Here is a 15,646-nt window from a genome sequence, read left to right as displayed (position 1 = left end):
CAAACATGTTATTTGTGTTCTCAGTTATTTAATTGAATGACAGTGCTTCAGACATTATTTTTTCTTTTATGTCACCAGCACTATGATCTTTTTAATACCTCCTTGTCGACTTGTTTTACTTATGAAATATATAGAAGCTCAGGAATTTCTCCCAAATGCCTGCATTACTCTTAACAGGTACATGAAGAAACTGTGCATTTAATGGTGACAGTAACAAGCAGACTCTCACATTATATTAGAACCTATTTGGTTACTTATCCCAGCACTTTTTTTTTTTAATCAGGATATTAACAGGGATACAACTACCTGAGGCTTTAATCTAGTACTCTGTGTAACATACTTTGAGCTCAGGTGCTTGTGACGGAGGCATGCTCGCAAGGTCTATCTATCTAATCTATCTATCTATCTATCTATCTATCTATCTATCTATCTATCTATCTAATCTATCTATCTATCTATCTACACACACACATATATATGCAACATCCTAAAGAATTCCTGTGGTGGTGCTTGCCTGCAGAGCCCACCCTTTGCAGAAAGATCTGGGTAACAACAGTTGGTGTGACAGAAATATGAGTAATAAACAGTGTGAACGCAACACCTCCATCTGTCTCAGAAACGCTTGCCCCAGCAGACTCATAACGCTAAAGGCAGTGACCCTCAGGTGGATTACGTGGAAACCGGGAAGTCTCAAAGGAACTTCTGAAATGAACAAGTAATCAGCCTCAGAAGTATAAAAGCAACGTGAAAATTTGTAACAGAGATAAAAGATGCTGGAGCAGAACAGAGCAATGATCAAAACCTGTAACTCTTGCCACTTCCATACAAGCCTGATGGATACCATGGCTGGCAACAGTACCAGTGGTCTGGGGTGCAGTATGCAGGGACCCACAGCTTGGGTGGGTGCATGTGACCTGCTGGAGAACCCTTTCAGTAGCTGTGGATTAGCAGATTGTAGGGAACTGCAGATTTTGAGGAACACCACAGTTACATGCAAAGCTGAAGCACCCACATCTCCCAAAGGAGACATACGGTTAAGGGCACCCGCACTCTCCAAAGAGCGGGTGTTGCCTGAAACCCACACATGCTGCAAGGGGCTGTGGGTGCTTGTATTTCTGTAGGTGAGTGCATCAGTACATGCATGTGATTACAAGTTTTTAGGATCCATTCCAGAAGGTATTCTAGAAATTTGTGGGTGTTCATATTTCATGCCTGCTATTGTCGTTTGTATGTTGCACCCACCTCCTATTTTCAATCATTTCGTAAGAGAATTGGAAAGATTTCATTATACGAAATGACTAGCTTTACAATATGACTGTAATACATATATCTATTTCAGGAATAATTGCTTTTGGAAATCTATTACCAGACTATCAGAATGAAAATGCTGACTTCACAACTGGTGCTCTTAAGTTGCTATCATCTACTGAACTAAAACCTGAATGGGTCAACCTCAAGGATGAAGTAGAGAGGAGATGACTTACTGATAAAAAACAAACAGAAAGGAGAAAAAACCCAAATAAGATGAACCTCAATGTCTTGGAAATAATGTCACTGAGGAGGACAGTGACAGAGCAGCTTTGGTGAGCACCTGGCATCCAGCCAGGGTCAACTCACCACATATCTCATTGGAACATTAAACAATTAGACGTTTCAACTGTTTAGTACAGAGAGAGCAGGAAGAGTGCAAGGGAGATCAAACACTGCAGACTACAGAGTAACAGACAACTCACAGGACTTTCACTAGTAAAGTTAAACCCAGACTATTAGTGGAAGTCATTATATATCAACAATTGTCAACAGAGAACAGGGTGAAGTGTTCTTTAAGTTTCTGACTGGATGAAAAACTGTTTTCCTGAGTTACTCCCCCAGGGCAACAACTGTTGGTCAACTCATGTAAACCTTCCATAAGACTTCTAAAATAATAGATGACAAGTTAACACAATGAAGCAGTATTATGTACCAAGCTGAAAATCAGTAACTACATAGGTTGTTCTGGTTGTTTTACTTTGTGTAAACAGAGCAACTAAAGATTATCAAGAGCTGAAGCCTTGCTGTAGACAATTTGCAAAAACATAAAAGCAACAGTCAGTGGAAGTGAACATCATCAGAAATGCAAAATATTCACAGAACCTGGGAATTAAGAACATCCTAACGGTGCATAAAAAGCTGCAATGTATAAAAACTATATAAATTCTCTATGCATACACATGTATACATATGCATGGGGCATGAGAAGGTAAGAATCAAAGAAGTTCTTTTCAACTTGTTTATAAAAGATTTGGTATTGTTTTCCAGGTTCAACTCCCAGCTAAGACAATGATTCTAAAAGACAAGTCTAGGTTCAGCTATATTTTTCCCCACAAGACTATTAACGGACAAAAGCGAAGTATTAAAAGAACTGCAAAAAGGAAGATTTCTTGTAAAAAACTTTTCTCTAGTGCATATGCACTATGGCAGTTTTCATAGAATCATAGAACCATAGAATCGTTAGGGATGGAAAGGACCTTAAGATCATCTAGTTCCAATCCCCCTGCCGTGGGCAGGGACACCTTATGCTAACTCATATCACCCAAGGCCTCGTCCAAGCTGGCCTTGAACACTGCCAGGGATGGAGCATTCACAACCTCCCTGGGCGACCCATTCCAGTGCCTCACCACCCTAACAGGAAAGAATTTCCTTCTTATATCCAATCTAAACTTCCCCTGTTCAATTACCCCTTGTCCTGTCACTACAGTCCCTAATGAAGAGTCCCTCCCCAGCATCCCTATAGGCCCCCTTCAGATACTGGAAGGCTGCTATGAGGTCTCCACGCAGCCTTCTCTTCTCCAGGCTGAACAGCCCCAACTTCCTCAGCCTGTCTTCATATGGGAGGTGCTCCAGTCCCCTGATCATCCTCGTGGCCCTCCTCTGGACTTGTTCCAACAGTTCCATGTCCTTTTTATGTTGAGGACACCAGAACTGCACACAATACTCCAGGTGAGGTCTCACAAGAGCAGAGTAGAGGGGCAGAATCACCTCCTCTGACCTGCTGGTCATGCTCCTTTTGATGCAGCCCAGGATACGGTTGGCTTTCTGGGCTGCAAGCGCACACTGCAGCCAGCTCATGTTCATTTTCTCATCGACGAACACACCCAAGTCCTTCTCCACAGGGCTGCCCTGAATCTCTGCTCTGCCCAACCTGTAGCCGTGCCTGGGATTGCTCCGACCCAGGTGTAGGACCTTGCACTTGGCAGGGTTAAACTTCATGAGGTTGGCATCAGCCCACCTCACAAGCTTGTCAAGGTCCCTCTGGATGGCATTCCTTCCCTCCAGCGTATCAACCGAACCACTTGGTGTCACTGGCAAACTTGCTGAGGGCGCACTCAATCCCGCTGTCCATGTCACTGACAAAGATGTTAAACAAGACCGGTCCCAACACCGATCCCTGAGGGACACCACTTGTTACTGGTCTCCAGCCGGACATTGAGCCATTGACCAGAACTCTGCGTTTGGTCATCCAGCCAGTTCTTTATCCACCGAGTGGTCCATCCATCAAATTGATGTCTCTCCAATTTAGAGATAAGGATATCGTGTGGGACAGTGTCAAATGCTTTGCACAAGTCCAGGTAGATGACATTAACTGCTCTACCCCTGTCCATCAGTTCTGTTTTAGATTACATCAGCATGTATTAACACAAAACTTCAGCTTCACATGACTGGATGACAGTAATTACAAATTTCTTCACTAAGAAGCAATTATTTAATATTGTCTTTTACCCATGAGGTTTAATAATGTCCCAATACTTGACTTTTGGAACACTAGCTGGAGCTTTATTATGGAAAAGAATTATGAAAGTTTCAGAAATTCCCATCAGTTCTCAGGCACCAACCAGTGTATTTTCAAAACATCTCTGCAATATGAAGAGGAAAAAAGTATTTTTGAAGAACCAAGATTAAGATCAGAAGAATCCACTATTTTTGGGTGCCTTGACACACTCATGAGCGGCTTTTTTTAGAAAACTTGGCATTACTTTGTACACTTATTCAAGCAGCTGCAATTGATTTATTTTGGTTGCAGCTCTGAGCACTGTGTGCTTCTGCAAAGCAGAACACAATACGAGTCAGGCCCCAGCACTGAGGAAACTAAAAGGTGGGCACGTCTTCATTAGCAGTCCAGCTTGCAAAAGTGAATCTCCTCATTAACTATATTACACATGCCATCTGGGTCAAACAAAAGAGCAGCAGTTTTGGCATGTGCAAACTGGATTGCATTCACAGAACACAAAGTACTTAACTGATGAGTGAGGTGCATAATGTTCTGAAAGCCAACAAGCAAATCTAGAACACACGTGAAGCACAAAACATGATGCCCTCCCAAGGGATTTAACTGCTATATAACAAACCCTCAAATTCTGAGTTCCTATTGTCTCTCCTTATTAAATACTCAGCCTTCTGCTCCATTCTTCATTTTGCTTTTGCCTTGTCCCCTTGTCTTCTCTTCTGCTTGCTTTGTTATTTTGTTAGTGGACATGATAGCTGGTGAAGACTGTTCAAGTGCCGAGGATTCGGCATGGTGCAACCTGCGGAACCACTCCAACTGACATCTGGTGTAAAAAGTCCAAGACCTCCCTAAGTAGAAGCGTCATCTGGTGGCAGTGACTACTAACTTGACTTAATACTGCCATGTATTAAGGGTGAAAAGTTTAAGAAAATGAGAACATGTTCATAAGAACACCTAATGGGAGTCTGGAGGCTGCAAAGCTGATGTGCCCCAGACTGCACAGCCTAAAAGAGATGCGTGAATGAAAGCACACCATGGACCCCACTACCTGGATTTAGATGTGCATGCCCTGGAATGAGGCATTTAGATATGGGATAGCCCAGGACAAGTCAGAGGCTTCAGCATTACTCCTGACTTTCTGGAGTAGGATATCGTGCAATGAACAGAATACTGGGCAACACCTGTATGATCATCTGAGCATATGACCACCACCACAGCCAGTATCCCAGCACTGAAGTTCAACCAGGGAACAGGGTGTTGATGATCCATCAAGAAGAGCACCACAACACAGTCCCCACCATGAGTGCTTCATGCAAAACATTAACCAAAACTCCACAGGAATATCTCTGATGAGTATGACAAATGTGTGAAATAACACAATCCCCTGGTTCACTTGTGGGAGGGCAAGGAAAATGTTTCCTTAGAGAAACTGTGGGAGGGTTGCTTCTGATCTTGCAAGGCCCAAGTAGTTAACACAGCTTCCCTCTCTCTTACCACACCACACACAAAGCTGCAACATCAGCTAGTCTTACACCTACCCACAGCCCTGACAGTCCCTTGCCTTCACAAAGCATAAGCCCCTCCAAGTGCTGGAAATTTGGCTTTTTGCCTTGTGTACGTTGTCTAGTCTGTAGCAGTCTACTACTGCTTAAGCCTGGGATGTCTTCTGAGGTCTGCAAAGAGATCACTTGCAGACACAGCTACATGCAATGACATTCACGTAAGGACATGGTAGAGAGGGGAAATAGCATGCTTGTCTAAAAGGCATGGATGACTGGCTGTTGATGATGGAAATGAAAGAAAGCAACACAGTAATGGTATTCTATTGCTTTTTTATATGTAATTAGCAAGATAGCAAAAGACACCACTTGTTGATCGTACTTCTCACAGCCTCATTCTAACCACCCCAGGAAGCTCAGAGTTGTTCTCTTTGGCAATGCAATCACTGATGACACCCTGACTTGGACAGCATACTTGCATGCCCTGGCCACTGTCAGAGGCCTGTGCATACTTCTAGAGAACTGGTCCCCATACTTCTAGTCCAGACAGAATGGATCATCTACATTCTCACAAAGTTAAGAAGGGCACTCATGATTAAGCAGGTATTCATGATTTGAGGGATGCTGAGAATGCTGTTGTCCAGCATGCCCCAGTGACAGCATTTTCTTGTAATAACCTAACCTTCCAGCAAAATTAGTTTCTGCATCCATTCTGATGCCATACGTGGCTAAACTAGGCACATACTCCCTTGTTGGAACAGACTCCCATGACTCAGAGTTAAAAGGGGTCAAAGTCACCAGTCCCTTTAGCTACACAGGCCTGACCCATTCCCAAAGCAGGTATGCTTTGTACAGTGAATGCCAGGGACCACAGAGAAAAAACAGCATGAACCTGTGTTAAAACAAAAAGCAATTGTAATCTTGAATACAATGGACCAGCACTAATATAAAATCTTTCCTGCTTCACTTTGAGAATAGAATAGAATTCTTCTAACAGTATTTAAATGTATATTTTCCTACAATATGCATGTGTGTGTGTGTCTATATATATTTAGATTTTTAATATATATTTTTATACATGTATTTTTTAATATATTTTTGTATAGCAAATGACTCCCTTAAATTCTTTCTCTCATCATCCTACAGCAAGCCTGAAGCCTTCAGATCCACTGCACAAGTGTCTACTGCTCGACCTAATACAGTGATAGCAATAGGTGTTTGCTATGTGGAGATGCTATGTGGAGACGACATGCACAGCTCAGCAGTGAAACAAAAGGCAGCAAAACAAAACTTCTGCTGGTAGGACTTCGCAGGTACTTGCTGGATTACATTCCAGGTCCTGGATAAAAATCAGTGCTATCAGATGTAGACTTGAATTTGTTTCTTAGAATCATCACCCCTTTCAACCCTGCTTTGTTTTTTGTCTTCTCAAGGTCTGGTCCTCATCAGTACTTCTTCACTGCAGCGTGTACTCCTTGTTTACTCCATCCCAGACTTCTGCCCTTTAGTCTCTCAATAAAGTTCTGATATCCTTGTCTCATCAATCTTCATCTTTGTCACGCAGCTTCAGTCTCCTGCTACTTCTGCACACTGTCTCTACCCATCTTAGTTTTACTTCCATCACCCTTTCATTATCAACCTGCTTGTAAAAATAACAAACATAAAAGCTACTTGCTCCATCTTGTTCTTCCAATAGAACAGACATATTCTGTTTGTTCCTGGTCTCATTTTCTCATCTTAAACTCCCCATCTATTCTGATCTCTCAAGTCTCGATTATCCTTTGGATCTGTGCTCCTTGTCAGAGCTGTCTCTTCTCCACTCACTTCCTTTCTCCCCCACACCTTAATCGTCCTAAGCTTTCTGTTCAGTCCCAGCTTCTTCTCCAGAAATTTTGTTGCCCCTCCACTAGCTCCAGTTGCCACAGTCATCCTGTTAAGTGGTACTGAACTTGACTGTCACAGCTACTTATGTACACCACAGCAGCACTAGGACCATCTAACTCCTCTCCATTTCTTCATCTCAGCTCTCTCCACCCTTTCTTACAGGATTTACTTCAGACAGCTCCCACCTCCATGACAGTCACCAAAGATGCAGGTGCCCTGAAGACACATTAACATGCACTGAAGACATTCTGATGCTTCGACCCAGCAGGATACACCAAGCATTCACGACTTCCTCTATTAGTATTATCTCTACTCAGCCCTTGAAGCCCCATAGAATGGCAAAACAGTTGACACTGGACAAGACCCGTGGACGTCATCTGGTCCAACCCACTTGTTTAAGCAGGGTCACCTAAAGCCAGTTGCCCAGAGCCATGTCCAGCCTGCATTTCAGTATCTTCAAAGAGGAAGTCTCCATAAACTCTCTGTCCAATCTGTACCAGTGCTCAGTCATCCTCATGGTAAAAAAGTGTTTCCTTATGTTACAGGGTTATCTCCTGTGTTTCAATTTGTGCTCACTGCCACAGGCCCTCATGTTGGGCACGCTGAAAAGAGCCTGGCTCCGTCCTCTTTGCACTTGCCCTGCACATATCTATATACACTATATATATAAGATCCTGGCTGAGCCTTCTCTTCTCCAGGCTAAATAGTCCCAGCTCTCTCAGGCTCTCCTCATCAGGCTGTAAAGCAACATATGAAAGAAGAATCAAGACTGGGGCACCAAAACTGGGGCCAGGTTTTCTGGGAGGTGAAGAGGAGAAGATAACACGATGGATGTGATGAATGAGGAAGTAGCTCACTGACTGGACAAACCCTTGGCAAGCTCCTCCTGGAGCCAGAGTTGCAGTGATTCTTTTTTGTAGTTTACAATAGGGAACACAGACTGGTTTTACTCAGGCAATTGGTGGACTGAGGATTGAAGTGCAGTACAAATGCATGAAGTTGTATAAATCCTCGCAGGGAAGGTACAGATGATGAAAGAAAAGAACACAGGCCTGCTCTAAAATGCAAGAAATGACTGAATTTGGCACCTGTGTTTTAAAGAGTATTTATGCAGAATTATGAATTAGTTTTACAAATTGAAAAGAAATTGGTAGGTTTTCAAACAGGTAAGACAGAAGACCACTGCTTACAGACACCTGCCTGGCAAATTTTTTGTCTCTCTTCCCTTGAGGTGCCAGAGACTCTTAAAGAGAAATCTGTCCTAATTTTTTTTACTTTTCAAAAAAGCTTTTCAAAAACCTCATTTTTGGTGAGGTTTCCAGAACTTCACCAGGGATCTCTCATGCCTGGAGATAACTGTTATGTAACTTTTTTTCCTGAACTAAAGAATGTTACAGAAACTTGAGAACAGTTTTTAAAGTAAGAAATGGTGTTAAGCATCACCATTATGTTACTGGCAACGTTACAAGCTCTTTCTATATATATTTCTTTTAATTCGCTTAGTACCATGATTTAACAGAGTGGCCAAGAAGAATAATTCCACATAATAAGTATCAAGACAATTTTAGCTTCATAAATGTTAATATACTAAAAATTACTTTTGTCATTTACATTTCAGTGACTGGAAGTTAAGTGAGTTTTCTTTAGTGTGGAAAGTTAAAAATCCTTTAAACTTGGACAGAGAAAAGGAGGTGTAAACCAGCAGCAGATACATTCTGATTTTATGGAGAGCTTTATTTACTTACCACTGGCTTGGCTATATTAGAAAGAAGTGCTTCAAGTGCTTTTGTTTCTTCATTCTTTTCTTAAAAAACAAAATCAAAGGAAACAAAAAGTACCCATGAACATTGTTCAGTGACTTTAAAGTGAAACAGCTCTTCATATTCAAACACTGCATACAGACTAAAGTATTTATGAAACAACACCTTGCCAATTTGCATTCATCTAGAGCAACATAAAACCAAAAAAGCTCTCAAAGATGTTGTTCATATAAAACTATTTCTAAATCCATTCTATGATTTATGGAATACAGAAAGCCTGGTTATCTTTTATTAATGAATAACTTTAAATAAACTACTGTTCTGGAGTACTTAAGCTCTTGGCTGAGCTATTTACTATAGATTTTTCTCTTTGGACCTAGATGCAGTCAAGTTACAGTAGTTTAAATATGTTATTGTATGTTATGTGGCAGACTACTGGTAACACTGCTGGCCTCCCTCAATTGCAAGGGCAAACCTTACCTTAGCCTTCAGTTACATCTCAGGGAAAGAATCTAAGGTACTTTGTTCCAGCTGAAAGTAAAGCTGAGCTTTATAAAGGACTCAAAGATTATACAAAGTGCTCTATGTACCTTCTCCCACACAGTATTAAAATTGGATTATCTCAATAGCGTAAGTGAACAGGCTACTCAGTTTTGGAGATGTGGCCAGGCATTTTTAATTCACTTAACCTGCCTTAATCTAAAAAGAAAAATCAAAGCCTGGCAAAATTATTTAAAAACCACAGGTCAAATCTATTTACAACTTTAGCCTCAAAACCAAACTGCCTTAGAAATGTAATTAAATGCATTTCTGACTTCTGTTTGCTATTATAGGTCTAAGTCACAGTACATTATTTTCCCAAATGTCTCCCGAATTAAATGATTTTGAAGAGTGGGCTTTTTCATTTTTCATATAAAATACTTCTAAGGAACCCTTAACAAAATTTTTGTAACGTATGTAAGAAACAGTACATTTTAATCACCTGTGCCTTGGAAAAGTTAGCTCACAGGTAAGTACCAACTAACTGAAAGTAAACTGAAACCAAGATAAATGCTATGCTGGAACTATAGTGACAAGCATTCATTCAAGTTTGGAACAACAGCTCCCAACTTCTGAATTCAGGTTTTATTTCAAAGGTGTCCCTTGTTACTAAGTTTTCACATGCTTTTAAACAGGTCTTGTAGGTTGAGATTTCCTGGTCTTGGTTAGACATACTTCACATTCCTTCTGGTGTACAGCAATCTAATATATATTGGCACAAAATCATCACCTCAAAGGAAACTTCAGTGAGCTGATAAAATCATTATTTGTTTCCTTCAGCATCAAAAGTTACAAATCCCTATTCTGAGAAAACTGTAGTTTGCATTCTGAATCTGAAGTGCTGTGCCAGTAACCTGAAAGTTCCATAGTGGCACATCATCAAATTCAAGGACGGTATGACTGAGACTGACTGAATTCAGTCCATTTACAAGATCACAAGCTTTACAGTGAAATACAGGTATTAATGATAAACACACTTCCTATTGTAGCATCTTAGAAAACATGAACTCACAGAGATTAGTGTGAGAACCTGTCTTCTTCTGCAAAGGTCTTTCAATAGTAAGTTGGTAGAGACAGGCACTATGTGAATTTTATGTAACAACAGTATCTCTTTCACAAAATATTCCTCTTTAACAGGAAATCTACATTCAACTTGTATCAGAAATCTGGTTCTTTTCATGTTTTCTGCCATATCAAGCAGTCAATCGATATCCAGCGATTCCTTAAAATGTCAGCACCAATAACTCTGGATAAAGCACAGATTTTTCTTCCCTCAAATCTCTGTGGAGACTTGTGTCAGTGGTTTTGTTCCTTTAGGTCCATCGGTCTAGTGTGATGAGCAGATCAATTGCTCTTAACTCCATTCTATGTAAGTCAAGGCAGTTATGGGCTACTACCCAACTTCAGGATTGTTAAGTGTGGTGTTCTACCTAGAAATGCTACGTTCCTCCAAATACCAGACTTGCATTATATATTATTTTTGTTAACACTTACCTTCTACTTCTGTGTCTGTCTGAGAATTGCTTTTTCCTTTACCCAAAGACTTGCTTTTGGTAGAACTTGTGCTTATACCAGCTGCATCCTGTCCTTTTGTAAGTCCGTTGTGTTCACTTGTAGGAGAAGGACATTTCTGAGGAGATGATGGAGGGCTGTTTAACTTATCCTTCTGAGTTCCATGTCGATCTTTTAATTTTTTTTGTAACCTTTCATATGTTTTACAAGACCTTTCATCTCTGAAGTTAGATCTTCCATGAGCAGGCAGAGTTTCTAAATAAAAGCAGAAAAATATTAAAAATCATCATTAAGAACAGAACGTAATTTAAAAACTTACTGGAAAATGCTACGTGTGCTAAATGCACACTTGTGAGTAAAATTACATCTTTACTTCTATTGGAAAACCTAAGCATCAAGCAGACAAAATAATACACACTAACTGTACATTAACAACATGTTAGGGGAGAAAGTGTTATCTTTCCTTCCCACATCTTTTTTTCCACTAAAAAATTATTCTTAAACTGTTTCTATAATCGTCCTTCAGCTGTAAGGTACAGGATACAGTCACCACAGAAAAAAAGTGATACTTTATTACACAGGAAGAGGTTTGGTTTAATGTTGAATAAAAAATACAGAAGTTTTAAGTTTTGGAATGCAAGTAGATCAAGTACTTTAATCGAATACTAGACAGATTAATGGTGAGAAATCAAAAGGAAAAGCAGAAATCAACAGGGAAAAACCCCACAAAAGCATAGGGCAACTGAAAGACACAAAAAGATTGAAGATGGCATGGCTACATCTTGTAAGTACACTATACTGGTATACAGTAACCTAAGCATTGCTGCCATAGGACCAAAATCCCACCTCTAAGTCAAAATGTGGCTTTGGAAATAAGGCAGCACCACGCCAATAAAAAAAAAAAAAACACTAAACTGCAGACTGGTGAACTTTTCAGTTCAGTTCTAACATTTTAATTCATTTCAGCTTAGTGTTTCAAGAATTTAAAACAGCAACCAACTCTTTCCCCAGTGTAACCCTATCTATGATAAACCATGAAAATTCCAAAAAAAGACATCCTTCAAAACCAGCATAGAATTTGTCCATTTTCAGGTAAATTGGATCACTTGGTCTGAAAAATGAATTCATTGTTTTGTATTTCTTATGTGCTGGAAAGTATAGGAAACAAGATTAAATACAAACTCTCTTGCAAGATAGATAAAACCCACAAAACTAGAGGCCTTTCCAGTTTCTGTTTTAGTAGGTCAACTTAATTCCCAGAGAATTTGACAGAGGACTACTAAATAAGCTGTGATTATTTACAAATTTGATTTTTACTACCATTAGAGATTTAAGTGCTCTAGTTAGAGAACTACCATGCTATAAGTGCTTCTGTGTTTTTCCCCCCCTTAAATTCAGATTCCTCATATAGGACCTTAACTGTGAGATTTGACTTCTGAAGGCCATAGCCAAAGTCAGTGGTCCAGAATTAAACATGAAATCTGTAGCAAGTATGTAATAAATTACAGCATCCAACCTAGCTTCAGGACAGGTTGGATGGGGCTTTCAGCAGCCTTGTCTAGTGGAAGGTGTACCTGCCCATGGCAGGGGGGCTGGAACTGGATGATCTTTAAGGTCCCTTCCAACATAAACCATTCTATGATTCTATGATCCCTAGTCCTTTAATTCCCTAAATCCAAAGGCATCTTACATATATATTTAAAACAAAGCAAACCTAAAGAATCCTACTTTATCAAATTTTTTCTACATTAGCAGTTTCGCAGAATCACTGAATTCATATTTAAAGGGATATAACCTAGCAGCAAAAATCTAAAAAATACTATTCCATTAAGAAGTATCCTTTATCTTTAATGCATTTAAATATCATACTCCGATCTCTTAATTCAGCAAACTAAAAGCAAATAACTGCCATCTACAGGAAACCAAGAAATTAATAAAACTATGAATAAGCACCCAAAAAGCATCTAATAAAGCACTATTATCAAAGTAGTGCAAGGAAGAAATAAAGTACAACTTCAGAATACAGAAACACTAAGAATTCCAGGAAGACATCAGTATATTCTTATTTGACAGCTTTGTACATGGTTACTATTTAAGCATGGTGAGTACATGAAGGACATTTTTAGAGATGCTTTCAGTAGTATCATAGAACACCGAGAATCTACGCACCTACAGCAACATGACAAAGTTGTGTTTAGTCTCCCCCTCTACAGTGTCAAGGCTTTTTCTCTAAAAACAGCAACCTGGCATTGCTCTCAAAGACTTTCAAGGTCAGCACCTGACTTACTGCAGAAGTTTATCAAAAGAAAAACAAGTCTCCAGAAATTTAAATATTAATCTAACAACCCAACCCCTGAGTTAGTACACACATACACTTTGCCACTAAACATTATTAAAAGGCAGGTGTCAACAGCACTACCAAAACTAGCTTCAACTACAGTATTAAGTTTGGGTTGGTGACACCTGATCATTCAAGCTGGACTTCAATACAGACATTGGACTAAATGCATACAGTTTTACACACAAAAATAGCAAACATTTTTCATATCAATAGCAAGAACTCCTGTTTTATGCTTCAAATGGGATACTTGCAAGACAAGAGGTCTCAGAATAGTGCTCAGGTACGGACTTAAACTCTAAATCTCAGAGGAAGGCATCAGCTGAATCGCTACAAACACTTCCTGCATTGCTCTCTTGGGCAAATAAATAACTGATACACATAAGAAATAATCTGTATGTTTAATTAATTAGACTTGTCTGTTCAGTGATCCGTTAAAATAACTTCTTCTGGAATAACAACTTTCAGTAAAAACAGGACCTGGCACCCTCATAAAACTGTTCTGTATAGCTCCCATTCAAACTGAAAGTCTTGCTTGACAAAGCCCGAACATCAGTTGGAAATGAGTAGAGTATTATTTCCTTTGATAGAACTTGCAATATTTGGTAAGCTGCTTACCCAGATCCCCGTATACTTGCGAGGTGTGATACTGTGGAATGTACTGTGTTGCCATTTCACCAGCTCCGGTCACAGGTGAGTATATATGACGTGGTGGAGGGGGTATCATGGCTGGAAGAGGAAGGAAGCCAGGCAGTGGGGGATGTGGAGGCCTGTGTATCACTGCATGACCACCAGGATGAAATTCTGGAGCCTGGGGAACCACCACAACCCTTCGCACACCGTTATCCTCAATAACCTGCACAGTGAGAGACGATGCACCAAAAGGGAAATGACAGTCTGAAAGGTGCATTCTGTAGATACAAAACTAGGAATAGTATATCCCTTAAATTTGAGAAAACAGGAGGAGAGCATGAATTAAAAAAAAAAAGGACAATTAAAGGGCTACCTACATGAAGTGTATTAACTGCAACAATACCATTCATTTCTCAATGTGATGCGGGAAAAATATGTTAAAAAAAAAAGAAAGACTGTAACAAGACAACAACATCTTATAAACAACCAAGTATATTTATGGCATGAGCCTAGCTTCTCCCCAGGGCCCTCTTTTCACCCTCACTCATATTGCTTGTATACTACACAGCTCCTTGTATTTGCTTGACAGCGTAACAGCTAGATTGCTCCCTAGAAGTGATTTGGTGGGTGGACAGACCACACTCCTCATAAATAGTGATAGGAAAAGCACAACAGTGTCTGGTTTTTGTTCTGTGCCCAACTCAGGCCACCAACATTAACCCAGGAGGCAGCGGCCACACTGCACCTGCTACTGAGCAGCAGCCTTCGCCTGCATCAAGCTGTTAAAACAAGAAACCCAGCAGGATGGTAGTCAGCCCTCTCAAGACTCCTTCACAACTCAAGGTAGTTTTTTAGAAAGAATCTCATTTTCTTTCCTCCCCCCTTGCCTGTCTTGCACTGTGAAGGAAGCCACATGCTACACAGAAAACAGGGGCCTCTGTGTCAGCCTCTGCCAGACTCTGGTGTGCAAAGAGGCTTGTTGTGCAAAAATGGCAAATGGGAGATGTGACAGGACAAACCCGTGGCTGAGGGACCCAAGTGCAGCCTTCAGCAATGTTGCTATAATTTCAAAGAAACAGAAATAGCATATGCAATCCCATGATGAGAGTAAGTGTGGGCACATAAGATACACAGAATCATAGAACAGTTTGGTTTGGAAGGGACCTTCAAAGGTCATCTAATCCAATCCCCTGCCATGAGCAGGGACATCTTCAACTAGATCAGGTTGCCCAGAAACACATCCAGCCTGGCCTTGAATGTCTCCAGGGATGGTGCATCCATCATCTCTCTGGGCAACCTGTGCCACTGTTTCACCACCCTCATTGCAAAGAATTTTTTCCTCACATCCAGCCTGAATCTTCCCTCTTTTAGTTTAAAACCATTACCCCTCATCCTGTCACAACAGGCCCTGCTAAAAAGTCTTTCCTTATAGGCTCCTTTTAAAAATTGAAAAGGGCTGAGGTGCACTGTTCACGGCACACGTAGCTTGCCTGGGGTTGGCAGCGTGTAGGAAACTGGTGGAGAGCAGGCACAAAGGCACATACAGTAGAAAGTACTGAAGCAGAAAACGCTCACAAAAGTACATGACTGATGGTAATATCTAGAGATGATTTTTTTTTTTTTTTAACTTGTATATATCCAGGTGCTAATAACTTTAGTGTCTGGGATGCCCATGAATAAACTGTTCTCCACATCCTACTAAAATGCTGGGACTGCC

General features: G+C 40.4%; 1 protein-coding gene across 9 annotated transcripts in view; it reads right to left on the bottom strand.

The window, feature by feature from the left end:
* The window catches only part of FNDC3A (fibronectin type III domain containing 3A), a 123,357-nt gene that overhangs the window by 33,411 nt on the left and 74,300 nt on the right, over nucleotides 1–15,646 (bottom strand). For 8 of the 9 annotated variants that reach the window (XM_061457364.1, XM_061457363.1, XM_061457365.1 and 5 more), the window contains 3 exons: nucleotides 13,915–14,152; nucleotides 10,941–11,213; nucleotides 8,892–8,950 (listed from right to left, as the gene is read on the bottom strand). In XM_061457364.1, the coding sequence (XP_061313348.1) occupies nucleotides 8,892–8,950; nucleotides 10,941–11,213; nucleotides 13,915–14,152 (570 nt within the window). The remainder of the gene's footprint in view (nucleotides 1–8,891; nucleotides 8,951–10,940; nucleotides 11,214–13,914; nucleotides 14,153–15,646) is intronic. The other variant, XM_061457371.1, reaches the window with a different exon arrangement.

This window comes from Pezoporus flaviventris, unplaced genomic scaffold, assembly GCF_033815535.1.
Source record: "Pezoporus flaviventris isolate CSIRO_AGI_PZ_B2104156 unplaced genomic scaffold, CSIRO_AGI_Pfla_v1 ptg000025l, whole genome shotgun sequence".
In the NCBI taxonomy this organism is placed as follows: Eukaryota; Metazoa; Chordata; class Aves; order Psittaciformes; family Psittacidae; genus Pezoporus; species Pezoporus flaviventris.
This window is presented reverse-complemented; position numbering and strand designations above follow the sequence as displayed.